Source organism: Lampris incognitus, chromosome 3, assembly GCF_029633865.1.
Source record: "Lampris incognitus isolate fLamInc1 chromosome 3, fLamInc1.hap2, whole genome shotgun sequence".
Taxonomy (NCBI): domain Eukaryota; kingdom Metazoa; phylum Chordata; class Actinopteri; order Lampriformes; family Lampridae; genus Lampris; species Lampris incognitus.
The window spans coordinates 112,079,631-112,095,893 of record NC_079213.1 but is presented as its reverse complement, the minus strand read 5'-3'; the positions used below and the strand labels follow the sequence as shown (position 1 = coordinate 112,095,893).

Sequence of the window (16,263 nt, the reverse complement as noted above, 5' to 3'; positions counted from 1 at the left end):
AAACGACTTCTGTTGTATCGTAACCTATATGAAAAGCAGCTAGCGAGAGGGAAGGAGGCTTCTGTTCCTCTGTGCAATGGCTCAGGATGTACACTGAGTGAAAGAGGAGGAGCTGCTCACAATCTGGCATTTGCAAAATGCACCATCACTCAAAAAATCTGACCTGTCGTCAGCATATGGTAAACAAGAAGCAAGAAACTGGCTATTATTTTCTTTCACTTGAGCTGTTATGAAAGATATGCATTATTGATTTAAATGAATAGTACTTAATGTAAAATACCTTAATATGCATACTCAGAAGCATATTGTGCATATGCGACTCATGAGGGGTGTGTGTATGTGGGGGGGGGGTAGTGATTGTATCAGGGTGGCTGTGGCCCCCCTCTGCCCACCCCTTGGTGGCGCATGGTGCCAATGGCGGCTCTTCCACATCAGACTCCATTTTGGCAACCCTTTTTTTTGCGAACCTCGTCTGCGATCGATTGTGTGGTGTGCGCACCACTACTTCAGCAAGAAGTGTCACGCCCTTCACTCACTTCCACCTAGTTTGCAGCCAGTCTTTTTCCCTTTCTCTCTCTCTGTCTCTCTCTCTCTCTTGACCTATATTACCTCACCGGCTCAGCCATACACCTGCTTTCCAACAGCTCATCAACCCCTGCAGCATAAGAAACCCTGTCTCTTCAACCGCTCCTCGCCAGATCGTTGTTGGAGCTACCCTGTTAGTGCCATGTGCTTGTTCTGCAGTCTTTCACAGTCATCTTTCTGTGCTGTTGTCTTGAATACTTGCCACTCTTTCCTTCCATGTGCATAGTTTTGCCACTCTCTGGTTCACCTGCCTGTCTACCTGTCTGCCTTCCAGCTCACCTATCTGCCTGGCTGCCTCACCTGTCCTGCTTGCCTGACTGCCTGGTTGCCTTGCCTGCTCCCTGCCGATCCTGAGCTCAGTGCAGTCCAGCCACACTCGCTCCTTCGTCCACCGGCCCAGCATGGCCGGCTCTGCTATCCGCCTCTATGCCGTCACCTCTCGTCCACCTGCCTGGACCGCTTACCTCAATAAATCCCTCTTCCCTACTTGCCTTGTTCCTTGTCTGTGTCTGGTCTGGCTACCGGGTCCACTAGTCTCCCCCGTGAAAAGAAGACAGATTTCAACAGATTGCTGTGTAGTGGGAGTGGTAAAGCGATTTTGGGTTTTTAAAGTTGTGTAGTGTAGATTTAGACAGCTAAACAGGAGACAATTATGCTATTTGTGGGTGTCCAGGTGGCTGAAGAAGCCAGTCTGAAATACGGGAATTAGAAGTGTGGTTAGTAGTGTGGACATGTATGTATGGCTTTTTTTGTGGGGAGCGGTTTGGTCTTCTTGATGTTCAGTCTTTGCCTCTGAAGTTGCCACTTGTTTTCTGCAACATGGTGGAGATCTGTGGCAGCGTAGTTGACGATGGCTCTCCAGCTGGGTCTGTCCAGTGCAAGTTCCTTCAGGTTGGAGGTTTTGACATGGATCTTCTAATGGGCTCCTCTGATGTTCTCGTCATAATTTTTTTATTGTCCAATGGAAGAAAAAAAAACCTCCTTCAACTGAGTACAGGATCTGTTTTTGGAGGCGTGAGTATGATGTTTGAAGGACACCCCCCCCCCGGTCCAACCAAGTTGGTGCTCCATCACGAAGCTGATGATACTATCTGTTTGCCTCTTCTAGTACACTTCCCTTGGTGTACTTGTCTCCGCAGCGGAGCCAAAAGGTTTGTGTAGACAGCTCTGATGGTATTTATCCAATGCTTTGGGGAACCTGCAGTAGATGGTGCAGGTCTAAGCTCCATATAGAAGGGTGGACAGGAAAACCGCTCGAGACAAAAGAGTTTAGTGTTCATTTGGAGCTGACCTTCTTCAGAGACTCTCCTTCTTGGCCCAGCAAAGGCTGCACTTGCACAACTCAACTGTCTGCTTTGGAAGACGGTGAACCACTGAGATAAGGGAAGGCATGTTTGGTTGTCAGTGGCCGGTGGAGTGGAGGCTGACCAGGTGGTGGTTTGTGGAGGACCTGAGCTTTCTACATGTTAAGGTTTAAGCCTGGGCATTCATGTTGTAGCACTTTCTATGAAAGTGTAAGGATGGTATGTTAATCTACATACGGCAAACTTCATGATGGTGGTTGTGGAGACCTGTCTTGGCCTTAATCCAGCTTGTTGAGGATGTGCACTAGCTTGTGTGCATGCACACACACACACACGTGCACGCATGACCACACACATCTCAGGCAATAATAGCCTTATGAGAATGAGCAGGGATGCCATGTGTGCACAGTTTGCTACAGTGAGTAGTTATATGGGTAAAGATTAAAGATAGAACGAGCTGTGCTTGGCTGTTAGTTAGCTAAGTACCGCCCACAACGCACCACACACACACACACACACACACGTATGTTCTCTCTCCCTCTCTCTCTCTCTCTCTCTCTCTCTCTCTCTCTCTCTCTCTCTCTCTCCCTCTCTCTCTCTCTCTCTCTCTCTCTCTCTCTCTCTCTCTCTCTCTCTCTCTCTCTCTCTCTCTCTCTCTCTCTCTCTCTCTCTCTCTCTCTTTCTGCTCAGATTTGCTTGACAGTGTATTTAACACAGCATCCATTAGTCATTATGTGTAAATTGATGCAGATTTAGATTTACTTTGTGTGCTGTGCTGTGCTGTGTGTGTGTGTGTGCGTGCATGTGTGTGTGTGTGTGTTGTATTTTGTTTGTTTCTGGATAGATGGGCTTGCATGTACATGTATATATGTATGTGTGTCATCAAACACTAAGGCCAGGGTTGAGCCCAACAAAATTGTATCATTAAATCCTAATTAAAATAAAATGAGAGTGAGCTATTTCAGGCCAAGATGGAGAGTTGGAGAGAAAAGAGACACTCTACAGCTGTTACGGAGGTCTCGGTCATGCGTAATGAATGTGTTTTATGGTGTTTTCAATGTAAGGTATTACCAAACGTGGAACAGTTGCCCACTGAGCGCAGTGTGTTCTGTCTTATGGCTTAGAGAGAGAGAGAGAGAGAGAAATTTAAAGAGAAAAGAGAGCGGGAGTGAGAGAAAATCTTGAAGTAAAAATACACTCAGCTCCAGGGAGACGGTTTCTATGGCAACGGTTCCTATGGAGATGCTGAGGCTGCACGTGAAGGATGGCTGCTAGGGGACCTTGGAGAATTCACCCTCCAGAGCTGCTGGAAAATACACACACACACACACAGTCACATATATGCTGAGCTTGAATGAACAGCTAACGTTCTTTGACACGAGGGTAGGAGAAGGAGAGGATAGGAAGGAGAGGAGTGGAGCAAAAAAACAGGAAGAGGAAGAGAAATCTTATGAAAACTTGGTGAAATGGAAAAAAGGAAAGGCAACTATTCTTGCTTTGGGCTTGTGTGTGTGTGTGGGGGGGGGTGGGTGTCATTACCCTCTGCAGAGTCAGTCTGCTCCATAATGTTGTTTCCATAGCAGCAGCTAGAGCCCTGCACATCCAACCAAACCCCCTTCCTGGTACCTGCTGTCTCTGACTCCCTTCCTACTTTCCCAGCTATTGGCTGTCGTTCTGTGGGACTCTGGGAAGGGCCGGGGTGCAGATGTCAGCCTGAAGAACAGAGTTTTGTTCCTCATTTAGCTGTCGTGGGCCACCTCTGAGAGAACACAGCAACCAGAAGTTTTAAAAAAAAGAGGAAGAACCTTCAAAATATACAGGGCTAAAGTTTACAATACGTATTATGAGCACCCTGCATTATCCATGTAAGAAGTACAGCTAAGTTGCCTTCATCCAAAGTTTGACAATAGACAATTTAAAGTTTACAGATTTCTGCTTTGTTGGTGTAAAGTCTTCATGTCACATGGGATGGGTTGACAGCAAAGAAGGACGTCGGCTCCCTGACTACATTCTGTTTTGCCGGAGGTTTACAGAGATGTGAATGTCCGCTGCAGTCACATCCACTGCCCAGTTCGTGGGCATCACGCGCCACGGTCGTCTGCAGGTTTCGCCAGTCGGCGAGTTCACCTGGTGGCGTGACTTGTCGGCAGGAACACCTGCATACTCTCTCTGCACTACGTGCCGCATGGTTGTAGTGTTGTACCCCTGTACATTAGTGTTGTACCCCCGAAGAGGGGCAAGAGAAAGACGGTGACTCGGCGTGGTGTTTCTCCACTGAATGCTTTATCACAAGTGGAGAAAATAGCGGGAGCGCTCCCCTTACTGCACAGAGGCAGGCATGAGTAAGCGATCTCAGGTTAGCCGATTAAAGTTACTTTGCAGATCACTGATGGTGGGATTTATTTTTATTTATTTCTACCCATCCTTCTCTAAACTACTCTCCTGCCAGCATTTCATTTCCCTTTACCCTCTTTTCATTGTCCTGTATTGACTTCTTTTCCTCTTGCTTGCCCCCCAGTCCCCCTCTGTGTTCTTTCTCTTCTGCTCTCCTTTCCAGCCTCCGCCGCTTGTTATCAAGCTTGGCTTAGTTTGACAACATCAAATGGCAAACTGAAGCAGCAGTTAGACGAAAGTAGATTCGTTCTTTGTTCTATTTAAATTCGCTGGCATTAAAAGCTCCTTCGTTTTTTTCTTTTTTTTACTAGAATTACTATAGTATGGCTTTGAGTTTGAAATGATAAAGCTGAATGATAATTCCTCACTTGAGGATTTTAATACCCACGGTTCGCCTCGTTATGCCATTCAGCTACTGGCATCTTAATTCCTAACTCTTGGAATTGTGAGTGATGGGGTGATGTCACAGAATTTCAATGCACTAGTTATATGGGTCTGATTCATTGTTTGAAGGCTGTGTGTGTGTGTGTGTGTGTGTGTGTGTGTGTGTGTGTGTGTGAGAGACAGAGAGAGAGAGAGAGAGAGAGAGAGAGAGAGAGAGAGAGTGAGAGTGAGAGTGAGTGAGTTGAGCACTGGCCTGTTCTAACCGCTGGTAAATGCTAGATGACTATTTACCCAGCTGCCCTCGGGGTTAGCCTACACTTGCCCGTGGGGAAGTTAACATTGATCTGTACCTTTGATGTGCGTTCACCTTCCTCTAAATGGCAAATGGAGATGGTTGTTTTGCTTTGTCCCAACAGTCCCCTCCTACCTCGATGAGCGGTATCAGACTCTTGATTTGCATCCTTTTGAAGAATTGCGGTATTCTCGACTCGTTTTGGACTGAATAATCTCTTCGATAGGGAAGAATAGGACCAAGGCAGGGCAAACTGTTTCCAGAGCTGCACGAAGGATGAAATGGCCCAGCCGCATAACATTAACTAGCCATCAAACAACACATAATGGGTACACAAAACTGAATAGACAGGAACATAAATATTCACCACATCGATTATATGATAGTACATACAGGCGACGAACGTAGAACATCTTTGACAGCAGATAACGTGGCATAACAAGCTGACGTAAGAAGGAAAAAACGAGAAGAACATCTCCGCACCTAGGGGCTGCAACACTAGCGAGTCCCGGTCTTCGGTTCCTGTACGCACAACCTGAGGATGTGCAGCCGCTGGTGGTAAGTATGGTGCCTTTGAGAGAACAACCCCCCCACGAGAGGACCATGACTTAACCTGTGTCAGCAAGTGTCTGCCTCACCACCCGTGTCCCTCCGAGCAAGATCATGGCTCACCACCGAACGGGGTTAGGTAACTCACCCTGAAAAGACAGGAGAAGAGAGAGAACATATGCTCTTAATTGGGATCAGCTACCATGTCAGGCGTTAGTGCGGGTCTGAGAACCCTGTCAGCCTCGAGAGTCTTTTATATTAAGACGTTTATATTGATGTTTGTGTCGACTGACGGCTGTTTATGGCCTGCTTTCATACCGTTTTATTGTTTTGCCGTCGGTTGATCCATGGGGTTCATAATAAAGGTCCCTGATTCTGATTTACCCCAACAAGGCCACTCACGCCATCAGGGCCGGAACCTTAAAGCGGGGGGGGGGGGGGGTCAGGGTTCCTGGGCGGAAGTTCGCCAGACAGTCCGCCCCCTCATTTCCGTTTGAGAGCCTCGCGGACTGATTAACAGCGTTTCCTGCCTGGCTCATTAAATGGGAGTCCACACACACTAATCAAAGGTGAAGAAGATATTTATAACCACGTGGCACTCCCGGAAGACGGCCGGCTGACGAGCTCTAGAGAGAAGCCGATAGGACAGAACTGTAAAGAGAGGGCTGTCACAACAGCGAGTAGGGACCAATGGAGACGCCGGCTTGCAGAGCCCTCTCCTGATTGGCTGAAAGGGAGGCGGTACAGAGAAAAGTTTGTCTGTTTTCGGCGGCTGGGGCAGCAACAGAGGACGGGAGTTTTTTCCTCTCGGTGCATCTGCTTACCCGATAGCTGCTGGGACGCAGAAAGAGTTTGACCGAATATTATAAGAAGTGTTGTGAATTGAAAGAACTTATAGCTACTTTGAAGGCAGGCAGTCAAAGCTTGGACGCACTGTGGTTGGAAAGCCACAATACGTGATATTAGCGGGGCAGGCTAAGCTAACTGCTAGCTTAGCCCAGTGGTTCTCAACCTTTTTGGGGTCCTGGACCCCCTGCGTTTTTTTTCTACCTACCTGAGGACCCCTCCACCTGATCTTGGGGGAGGGGGGTTGCAATTTGATAGAAACAGTAGAAACTGCATTTTAAATTGCATTATAGCATTTATTCACTCTTTGGGGCAAAAATAAGAGCTTTCAGTTGTAACTTAGATATAGTTAACAAAACAGAATTCTTATGCAGTAACTTTCAGATATATGTAACAAAACAGAATTCTTATGCAGTAACTTTCAGATATATGTAACAAAACAGAATATGTATTCAGTAACTTTCAGATATATGTAACAAAACAGAATATGTATGCAGTAACATTCAGATATATGTAACAAAACAGAATATGTATTCAGTAACTTTCAGATATATGTAACAACACAGAATATGTATTCAGTAACTTTCAGATATATGTAACAAAACAGAATATGTATTCAGTAACTTTCAGATATATGTAACAAAACAGAATATGTATTCAGTAACTTTCAGATATATGTAACAACACAGAATATGTATTCAGTAACTTTCAGATATATGTAACAACACAGAATATGTATTCAGTAACTTTCAGATATATGTAACAAAACAGAATATGTATTCAGTAACTTTCAGATATATGTAACAACACAGAATATGTATTCAGTAACTTTCAGATATATGTAACAAAACAGAATATGTATTCAGTAACTTTCAGATATATGTAACAAAACAGAATATGTATTCAGTAACTTTCAGATATATGTAACAAAACAGAATATGTATTCAGTAACTTTCAGATATATGTAACAACACAGAATATGTATTCAGTAACTTTCAGATATATGTAACAACACAGAATATGTATTCAGTAACTTTCAGATATATGTAACAACAGAATATGTATTCAGTAACTTTTAACAATGCAAACTGGAGCGAGATCTCTTATTAAAATACAATAAATGACACTTGTGAAACAGATGTAATTAGAAAAAAAAGTCCTGTTACCCTTTATGGTTTAGGTAGATAAAGGTCTCAGTCACATTTGAGTAAAATAATCCTATTTCTATAAATGTCATAGGATCTTTTTTTTAAAGATATTTTATTTTCACTGACCCCTTGCAATTAAACCACGGACCACTAGGGGTCCGCGGACCCCCGGTTGAGAAACACTGGCTTAGCCTAACTGCTAGCCCGTATAGCTAACTGCTAGCCCATGCTAACCTTTGTTCTTTTGGACAGTGATGTTTATTTTTATTTATTTATTTATTTTGTAGTTTGATATATGAGTTCTTGTAATTTTTGGATATGTGTTTTTGTCTTTGTGTTGCGCAGCTGTGGGCAGGGGAGGGAAATGACAAAAGTGTTCCTGATTCCTGATCGAGTCCGATGATATTTATGAATTACACACACTGCATGTTACTCATGACAAGTTAACACTTTTTAATTGAATATGAACTTCAACGCTCTCTGTCCCCTTTCCCTCCCTCCAGTGCAGTGTCTGGAGATGACCACGAAGCGGAAGCTGATTGGCCGGCTGGTGCCGTGTCGTTGTTTCCGAGGCGAGGAGGAGGTGATATCGGTGTTGGACTATTCCCACTGCAGCCTACAGCAGGTCCCCAAGGAGATCTTCAGCTTTGAGAGGACTCTGGAGGAGCTCTATCTCGATGCCAACCAGATAGAGGAACTACCCAAGGTAAAATTCAGTCCTCTCTGTTGTTAGCTAAGACTCCTAAGGAACTCTTTTCTACAGCAACCTCTATCTTCCTGTCAGCTTCAGGTCCCAATCAGCTTTAATGCAAAGCACTTTATGTCCTCGGCCTGGAAAAGTGCTATAGAAACTCAGTCATTTCATTTCATTTCCAATCCCCCTAATGTTTCTCATTAACCCCTATTTCATAAATGTAATTCCTAACCACTGTTTATTAACTTAAAAAATCTGAACCCACCGACTGTCATTTTCCATGCCAGCTGTAATACCTGACTTTTTAATGATAATTTAAAAACATGTCTCAGACAACCATTTACTGACTTTATCCCTTAAATTTCTAAATTTAATCCATTGTGTTAAATATAACACACTCAATATTAATCTATGACTCAGAATATCCACTGTTTGCAAACTATATTTAGATACAGTGGTCAAGGTGGTCTGACAACTGAATGTTGGTGAAACATGGAGCTAGATACGGAGGTGGTACGTTTGTTTACTGGAGCTGCAACTGGAACAAACAGTACAGTTCATAAAAACAGAAATCTACCAACAAAAGTTTTTCCCCCCTTTTTCTCCCCAATTGTATCCGTCCAATTACCCAACTCTTCCGAGCCATCCCGGTAACTGCTCCACCCCCTCTGCCGATCTGGGGAGGGGTGCAAATTACCACACGCCTCCTCCGATACATGTGAAGTCGCCAGCCGTTTCTTTTCACCTGACAGTGAGGAGTTTCACCAGGAGGACGTAGTGTGTGAGAGGATCACACTATTCCCCCTCCAGTTCCCCCTCCCCCTCGAACAGGCGCCCCGACCGACCAGAGGAGGCACCAGTGCAGCGACCAGGACACATGCTCACATCCGGCTTCCCAACTGCATACACAGCCAATTGCGTCTGTAGGGACGCCTGACCAAGCCGGAGGTAACACGGGGACGTGATCCAGTGAGCCCAGAGTTTTCCACCAACAAAACTGTCTGATTTATTACACGTTCAGTGTAAGCCATCTAACCAGAAAGATGTGGAGACTAGTTCAGTGAGACCACAGCCAATTAAAGCCATTACAGAGAAATATTCTCAAAAAAAAAAAGATGATAAAAAGAAAATTACAATTAAAGAATGTAGATTTGCTGTGATAGACTGGTGAGCTGTCCAGGGTGTCTCCCCGCCTGCTGCCCAATGACTGCTGGGGTAGGCTCCAGCATCCCTGTGACCCTGAGAGCAGGATGAGACGTTTGGATAATGGAATGGAATGTAGATTTGAGGCGCAAGTGCAAGAGTTGATGTGTGTGCTGCTTGCTGGACCACTCCCTCATTTCATTGATATCCTCCCCCGGCTTGAGTGACAATTATAGGGAAACGAATGGCTTTTCATAAATTACATGAGTGAAGATGCTCCAGCAGAGTTTTCTAAATCGCAGCCTTCTCCTGTCTGTGCACGTGCCTGCATGACTGACGGAGACATGAGACCTGCAAAACAAGCCCACCAATCATCCTAACTGTCCAGAAGATTGTGTGTGTGTGTGTGTGCACCCTGCCCTGCCCTGCCAAGACTTTATAAAGCTATTGACAGTGCCAGAGTGATTGGCCTTTATGTAAGTGTACTGGAGAGCTTTTTAAGAGTCGGTGAGTGCCTAAATGATGGTGTGTTTTCAAGTGTGTGTGTTGCTCTGTATGTGTTCTTATGTGTGTTTGTGCAAAGGTACATAACTGATTGTGTTTAAGAGTAATGTTGGATAGCTAAAGCCACAGGCCAGGCCATGCAATTTATTCCAGTCCCACTAGACACACACATACACACATACACAAATACACACACACAAAAATGCGCATATATAACAGAATAGAATAGAATCCAAAACACCCTGCTTATATGCTAATATTGTGACAAATTATGAAATGATAATGCTTTATTGATTCCGCTCAGAGCAAATAATCAGCTGCGCCCCTAAAACAGCCATGAGTCAGTAAGGATGCAGTGTCGTGTACAAAGATTGTTGACAAAGAGGTTGATCCCACATCTTCAAGCAGAAGATCAGTATCCTTGCTCATGTTGCCACTCAGTTTTTCTTATCTGCACCAAGTGGTGAAAAGGTTGATGAAAATTACTCCATAAGAGTTTAGCACCAGGAACTCAAAAGCAGACCATAGGATGATAAAAACAGCTTCCGTCTCCCTCTGTAGTGTTTCTTTTCTGGTCTGGGACTAGCAGATAGGTGGATAACATAGCTGTGTTTATTCCAGTAAAACTATTGGAAAGCCACATTCATTTGTTTTCAATGTTATCTCCAGTTTGCTGAGTAGAGCGATTAGAGGCTGTGAAAGGTTAAGTGTGGAATCTCCCGTTAAAATATGTCTCATTCAGCTAACACGAACTGATTGCTCCTTGCTCGATGCAGAGCAATATCCTCTGCATTAGCTGCTTTGTTTGTTTGTTTTGTTTTTGTTTTTGTTTGCTTATGCATTCTGAGGGAGATTAATTCTGCATTATTCATAGAACAAGGCAGCTAAAATGGCAGCGCTTTTCCAGAACATTAAGTGGCGCATGCCTCGCAGCTCTCCTCGTCTATGCCTCACTCTTTTTCATTCCCTCTTTCCATATTTTTCTCTGTCCTTCTGTCTCTCTCGCTCTCTCTCTCTCTCTCCCTCCTCTCTCTCTATCAGTACCTTTGTGCTCTTTTACTAAATGTAAGTGTGATTTTGCAGCAGACCATAATATCCGGTTTTAATTGTGTTTCCATAGCAACTGTTCAACTGCCAGGCCTTGAAGAAGCTGAGCATGCCTGATAATGACCTGTCAAACCTGCCCACCACTATTGCCAGTCTGGTCAACCTCAAAGAGCTGGACATCAGTAAAAATGGTATGAAAGTACTTTTACTCTTGAAATACACTCCTCACCATCAGGTAGCTGTCGAGCAACCTGTCCAACCTTACTACCAACATCACCAGACTGTCAAACTTAAAGGAGAAGCAGTTAAAGCGACAGCAGAAAACTTTTTTGCTTTAACTTCTCATCATCAATTAAATGTTGATTGTACAGTGTAATGGCTATAGAATAATGACACCAGTGGGGTTTAGAATGGTTCCCCATAAGCCTCACTTTCACAGTGCAGTTCTGTCTGCCACTGGGTGTGATTTCCCGGGAAAATTAAGGCTCGATTTACGGCACAAAGGAAGTGCATCAACCATTGCGCAACCAAAATAGGAAGAGGAGAGCGCTTTTGTTTTCCCCGGTAGCTATCCCCAGTAGTGGAAATGGCAGACATTGGAACAACCGAAGGGACAATGGAAACTCTACCCAGCAAGAGAGAAAGAACCCCGTTGATGGAGGAGGCAAAGAAGGTGAAGAGGTCGTGAGATAGAAGGAGGTAAAAAAAAAGAAAGAGTGAACCTCCGACAGGCATTCACTCGATGGAGCAAGCTCCGGTGTTGCGTCAAACTTTGTTCCCCATCGAGATCTGTTTCACCCGGGCCAGACAACCTGCATGGAAGCAGGTTGAGGTTAGGTTAAAGTCAATCAAGTATCCCAGTGTTGTATTGAACTCTGGCTAGAGGGGAACAGATCTAATCGGGAAACAGAGTTCAATACAACACCCAGGACTTGAGGGGGTTCCAAACCGACATTCAGTGGGCATTTTTTCTACTGGATCAGTAAATAACACAATCTGCCTACTTATTAACACTACCGGATGTTTTACTCTACCTTCACCAAAGCATCGAGCTCAGGGTTGCCAGTTCAGATTGAAATTCTTATGGTTGTTTCTTGTTTTGGACAGTAGCCAGGCTGCGAATAAACGGAAAGCGATCCGATTGTCTTTGCAGCAGCTGCACAAACAATAAAAACACCTGGAAACGCTAGGGGGGAATGTTGAAAAGTTGTCTACAGCCGATTTAAATAAAAGGTAATTAAATATTTATTTCCTGTGCACCGCTTCTGGTAGTAATGCATTATAAACCAGCTTTTGGCAGACCCAAAGAGATGGTCATCAGTAAAATAATACTTCACAAGAAGAGGGGAACAGAATAGGATGAGGGAAGACTTTGTTGAAAAAATACATGAATTAATTGAAAAAAAATCATTGTGACTGAAATGAATACCCTGGATTATAGAGCTCATTGTATAAATTATGCCATTAACTTAGCCAGAAATATAAAGACTTAAACAGAGTTATCAGTGTTAAACATGGATATCAGGGGAAATGGTTTGACAATATTGGTATAATTTACTACAGCCTTTTGCTCTTTTGTTAATGCACATTGTAGCATCATAAAGCATATGTTAATTCTAATGACGAATAAATAGCTAGCCATCACCAGTAGATTTAAAACTACACTGTACCATTAGATATCATGCTATTATTGCATGCTGTAGTTTTTGAAACGGTTGCTGCATCTGCTGTGATCTGGTCAACCTAAACTAAACTGCTAAGCATATCAGTCCTGTGGCTTTCACAGTGTTGAAATAAACCTGTGCTTATTGGGGCACATGCAAAATGGCCACAGAGGAAAACTGTGACATTGCAAGTAAACTTGACTGTTACTGTCTCAGATAATTGCAGTTTGCATCCCCCTGTTGAAATCTGAGTCATAGTCACTTGTATTGCAGAGTGCATTGTAAACATAGGCACTTCTCCTGGATCACCACCTTGACGTGGTGGAGAAGCTTGTGTGTACCAATGATCCTAAGAGCTATGCCGTCCGGAGCTTGGCTCCTGGTAGGGTGACCCAAGGTGGACAAGTCAAGGGGGAGGTTCCACACGAAGCGTGATACAACAAAAACCTCAACAGTGGAACTGGTGGAAGATGTCTCCAGGTCACAATGGCAGTGAAGGCGAATGAAGGCTGCAACAGAGGGTGCTCCCCAATCGTCTTGGTTCTCCATGCCATTGGACTCTGGCCACCCCCTGCCAAGGGCCGTGTGGTGGCTGCAGGCGTATCAGCCTCTCCACATAAAAAGCTGTCACACACAGGCGTTCTCCCATTATGCGGCTTCAGGATCAGGGTCTACGCCCACCTGAGGACCCAGAAGGAGGACGGTCATACTCGACCCCGAGTGACCGCCAATGAAACATAGGCAGGAATCAGCCGTGGTGACTTGGTAGTAGTCGGCCAGTACATATACTGACACGCTTTGTGTAAAGACGGGGGATCAAACATTATAGAGGTATGATATAAGACATTGGACAGACATCTCTCTCTTTCTCTCTCAGTTTTAGCTTAACATTCACATTATTATTATGTGCAATGACTTTTTAACAGAAACCAATGCTGCTGAAACAGTTAACAAAATGTCAGATCTCAGAACAAGTAAACCCCCTGTGCAGTGTTCACTGGAAAATTCTCTTTCTCTCTCTGTTTCTTTCTCGGTTTCTCTCTGTCCCTGTCTGTCTAACAGGTATCCAGGAGTTTCCAGATAATATAAAATGCTGTAAAGGTCTTTCTGTGGTTGAAGCCAGTGTCAATCCCATCGCCAAGTAAGACTACATTCGTAGCCTTTAGAAGGGTGACATTTAAGCCTTGGTGAAAGCCCACTGTGATTGGATAGACAGTTGAATTTTTACTGGAATATTTTGAATTGCTGGCCTTGAAGCTTATGAAATGAACAAGTGACCATCAGAAAATAACAGTCAGTCTTGTTTTAATGAGGGATAAGAAAAAAATTGGAAGGTAGGCAAGTCAACCCAGACGTTTTATCCAAAGTAATAAAGCAATCAGTATCCCACCATCATAACAGTTTCATATCCATCTTATCGAGCTCTGGACAGTAAGGTCAGTAACCATGCAGAGCGTGCATTAAACTGTTTGTGTCTCATGGTGGAGCAGCAACCTATCGAGACACACGAAGTTCACATTTCATATTCTGTTCATTTTAGCAGTTGTTTGTGTACCTGTTTCAAAATGCCAAGCCCCCCATACAGTCTCACTGAAATGATGAGAAGTGCATATATGAAGTACCAACAAGGAAGGTTGTTTACACCTGAAGCAAGCCCACCACCAAGCAGAACACAGCCCCCACAAAGCAAAGCAAAGACACGCAACACCTGACAGTCTGGATGACAGAGCCTGTGTGTGTGTGTGTGTGTGTGTGTGTGTGTGTGTGTGTGTGTGTGTGTGTGTGTGTGTGTGTGTGTGTGTGTGTGATCCCACATCATACTGATCAGCAGATGATTGTTCTAGACAGAGAAAATCTGTGCTGCTCTTCGTGCACATTTGTATGATGAGTCATCTCAAGGCCAACAGCAGCGAGCAGCTCTTAAAGTGGTTGTCATGGGAACATTGTCCTGACTTTGCCGTGTTTAATTCTAAGGAGTTTTTTCAAGGACACGAATGAACTTAAGGTTCTCCTCTCTCTCTCTCTCTCTCTCTCTCTCTCTCTCTCTCTCTCTCTCTCTCTCTCTCTCTCTCTCTCTCTCTCTCTCTCTCTCTCTCTTTCTCTCTCTCTCTCTCTCTCTCTCTCTCTCTCTCTCTCTCTCTCTCTCTCTCTCTTTCTCTTCCTCCAGACTCCCAGATGGTTTTACACAGCTTCTGAATCTGACACAGCTCTTCTTGAACGATGCCTTCCTCGAGTACCTGCCAGCTAACTTCGGCAGGTAACGCTGTGTAAAAGTGTGGCTGTGTACTCCTGTGTGTGTGTGTGTGTGTGTGTGTGTGTGTGTGTGTGTGTGTGTGTGTGTGTGAGAGATAGGGTGTTCCTTCTAAAATTAACAAATTAATATAAAGGATGCCTTCCAATGTCTTAATCTCTTTATCTGCAGCTATAATGGCGTTGCAGTTTCATATTATTGCCACTAAAATGGGCTTCTTCTGATGTGCAAACAGTGTCAGACTCGAGTCGTTTGTCCATTTCTTGAATATTTCCCTCTGGTGCGTTTCCTGTACATTTTTAGTATGTAGGCCTCTAAGGGAGTTTATTAAACATTAACTGTTTTCTCTGGGGACCAGCAGTCAGTTGGTAAGACCCTCATGTTAGATTTGCACGTCTGGCGTGTTTACAAATGAAAACAACGTCTGGGTCATATGGTTTTATACTATATCCTGCGTGTGGCTTTTTGAAAGAGTTACCTTTGCTTTTTGAAAATATCCCGTATGGGATCTGATAACTCCTGTATGCAAATGATAACTGACGGGCGGCACGGTGGCCCAGTGGTTAGCACTGTTGCTTCACAGCAAGAAGGTCCTGGGTTCGAACCCCAGGCCATCCCAGGTCCTTTCTGTGTGGAGTTGGCATGTTCTCCCCGTGTCTTCGTGGGCTTCCTCTGGGTGCTCTGGTTTCCCCCACCATGAAAAAGACATCTCATGGGCATGTTAGGGTTAATACTCCTGTCTGTGCCCCTGAGCAAGGCAATGGAAAGAAGAGCTGGAGTTGGTCCCCGGGCGCTGCACGGCGGCTGCCCACTGCTCCTAGCTACATAGCTGGGATGGGTTAAATGCAGAGGGTAAATTTCATTGTATGATGTACAAATGAGAAATAAAATGTATTCTGTTCTATTCGCAAGGCAGAATACGTGACATGATGGTTGGCTCTAGACACTTGTGGAGGTGTGCTTGATGAAGTGACCATGTTCTACTAAACCAACACACGGTGTTGGTGGTTGATCAGCCAGCCATATTACTGTGATGTCTGTATTAGACCTTGTTGGTCATGGATATGTCCAGTTCACTGTAGTTAAACTGGATGTCAAAAGCGTGATCCAGAAGATAGTCATTTTTGTTAAGTTTACTGACACCTATGGTTGTACCACTAACCGCATTAGTGTTTGCCCACTTCTTTGTTCAGTGTTTTGTGTTGTACAGTCAGTGGCATCCCCATTGCTGGACAGAAATAATGTTTGAACCTGAGTTTTAGTTGTTAATGTTTTATTATCTGTCAGTAAAGGTCTTCTGCAAACATTCTGCTGGGTTTCTTGACAGTTGCAGTACTACTTTCTCTTCAGACTCATCGCTACCTGAGTTGTTCATCTGCATTTGGCTGCCATGTTGAAGATGCTATGTGATAAAGACCTTGCCGGGGTTGGGGTTGGGGGGGGGGGGGCTCCTGCCAG

General features: G+C 44.3%; 1 protein-coding gene across 1 annotated transcript in view; it reads left to right on the top strand.

Moving 5' to 3' along the window:
• Positions 1–1,404: 1,404 nt before the first annotated feature.
• Positions 1,405–16,263, top strand: part of lrrc7 (leucine rich repeat containing 7) — a 58,456-nt gene continuing 43,597 nt past the window's right edge. The window contains exons 1-6 of the mRNA XM_056276929.1: positions 1,405–1,476; positions 3,470–3,614; positions 8,006–8,208; positions 10,964–11,081; positions 13,617–13,695; positions 14,722–14,811. Coding sequence (XP_056132904.1) covers positions 1,405–1,476; positions 3,470–3,614; positions 8,006–8,208; positions 10,964–11,081; positions 13,617–13,695; positions 14,722–14,811 — 707 coding nt within the window. The remainder of the gene's footprint in view (positions 1,477–3,469; positions 3,615–8,005; positions 8,209–10,963; positions 11,082–13,616; positions 13,696–14,721; positions 14,812–16,263) is intronic.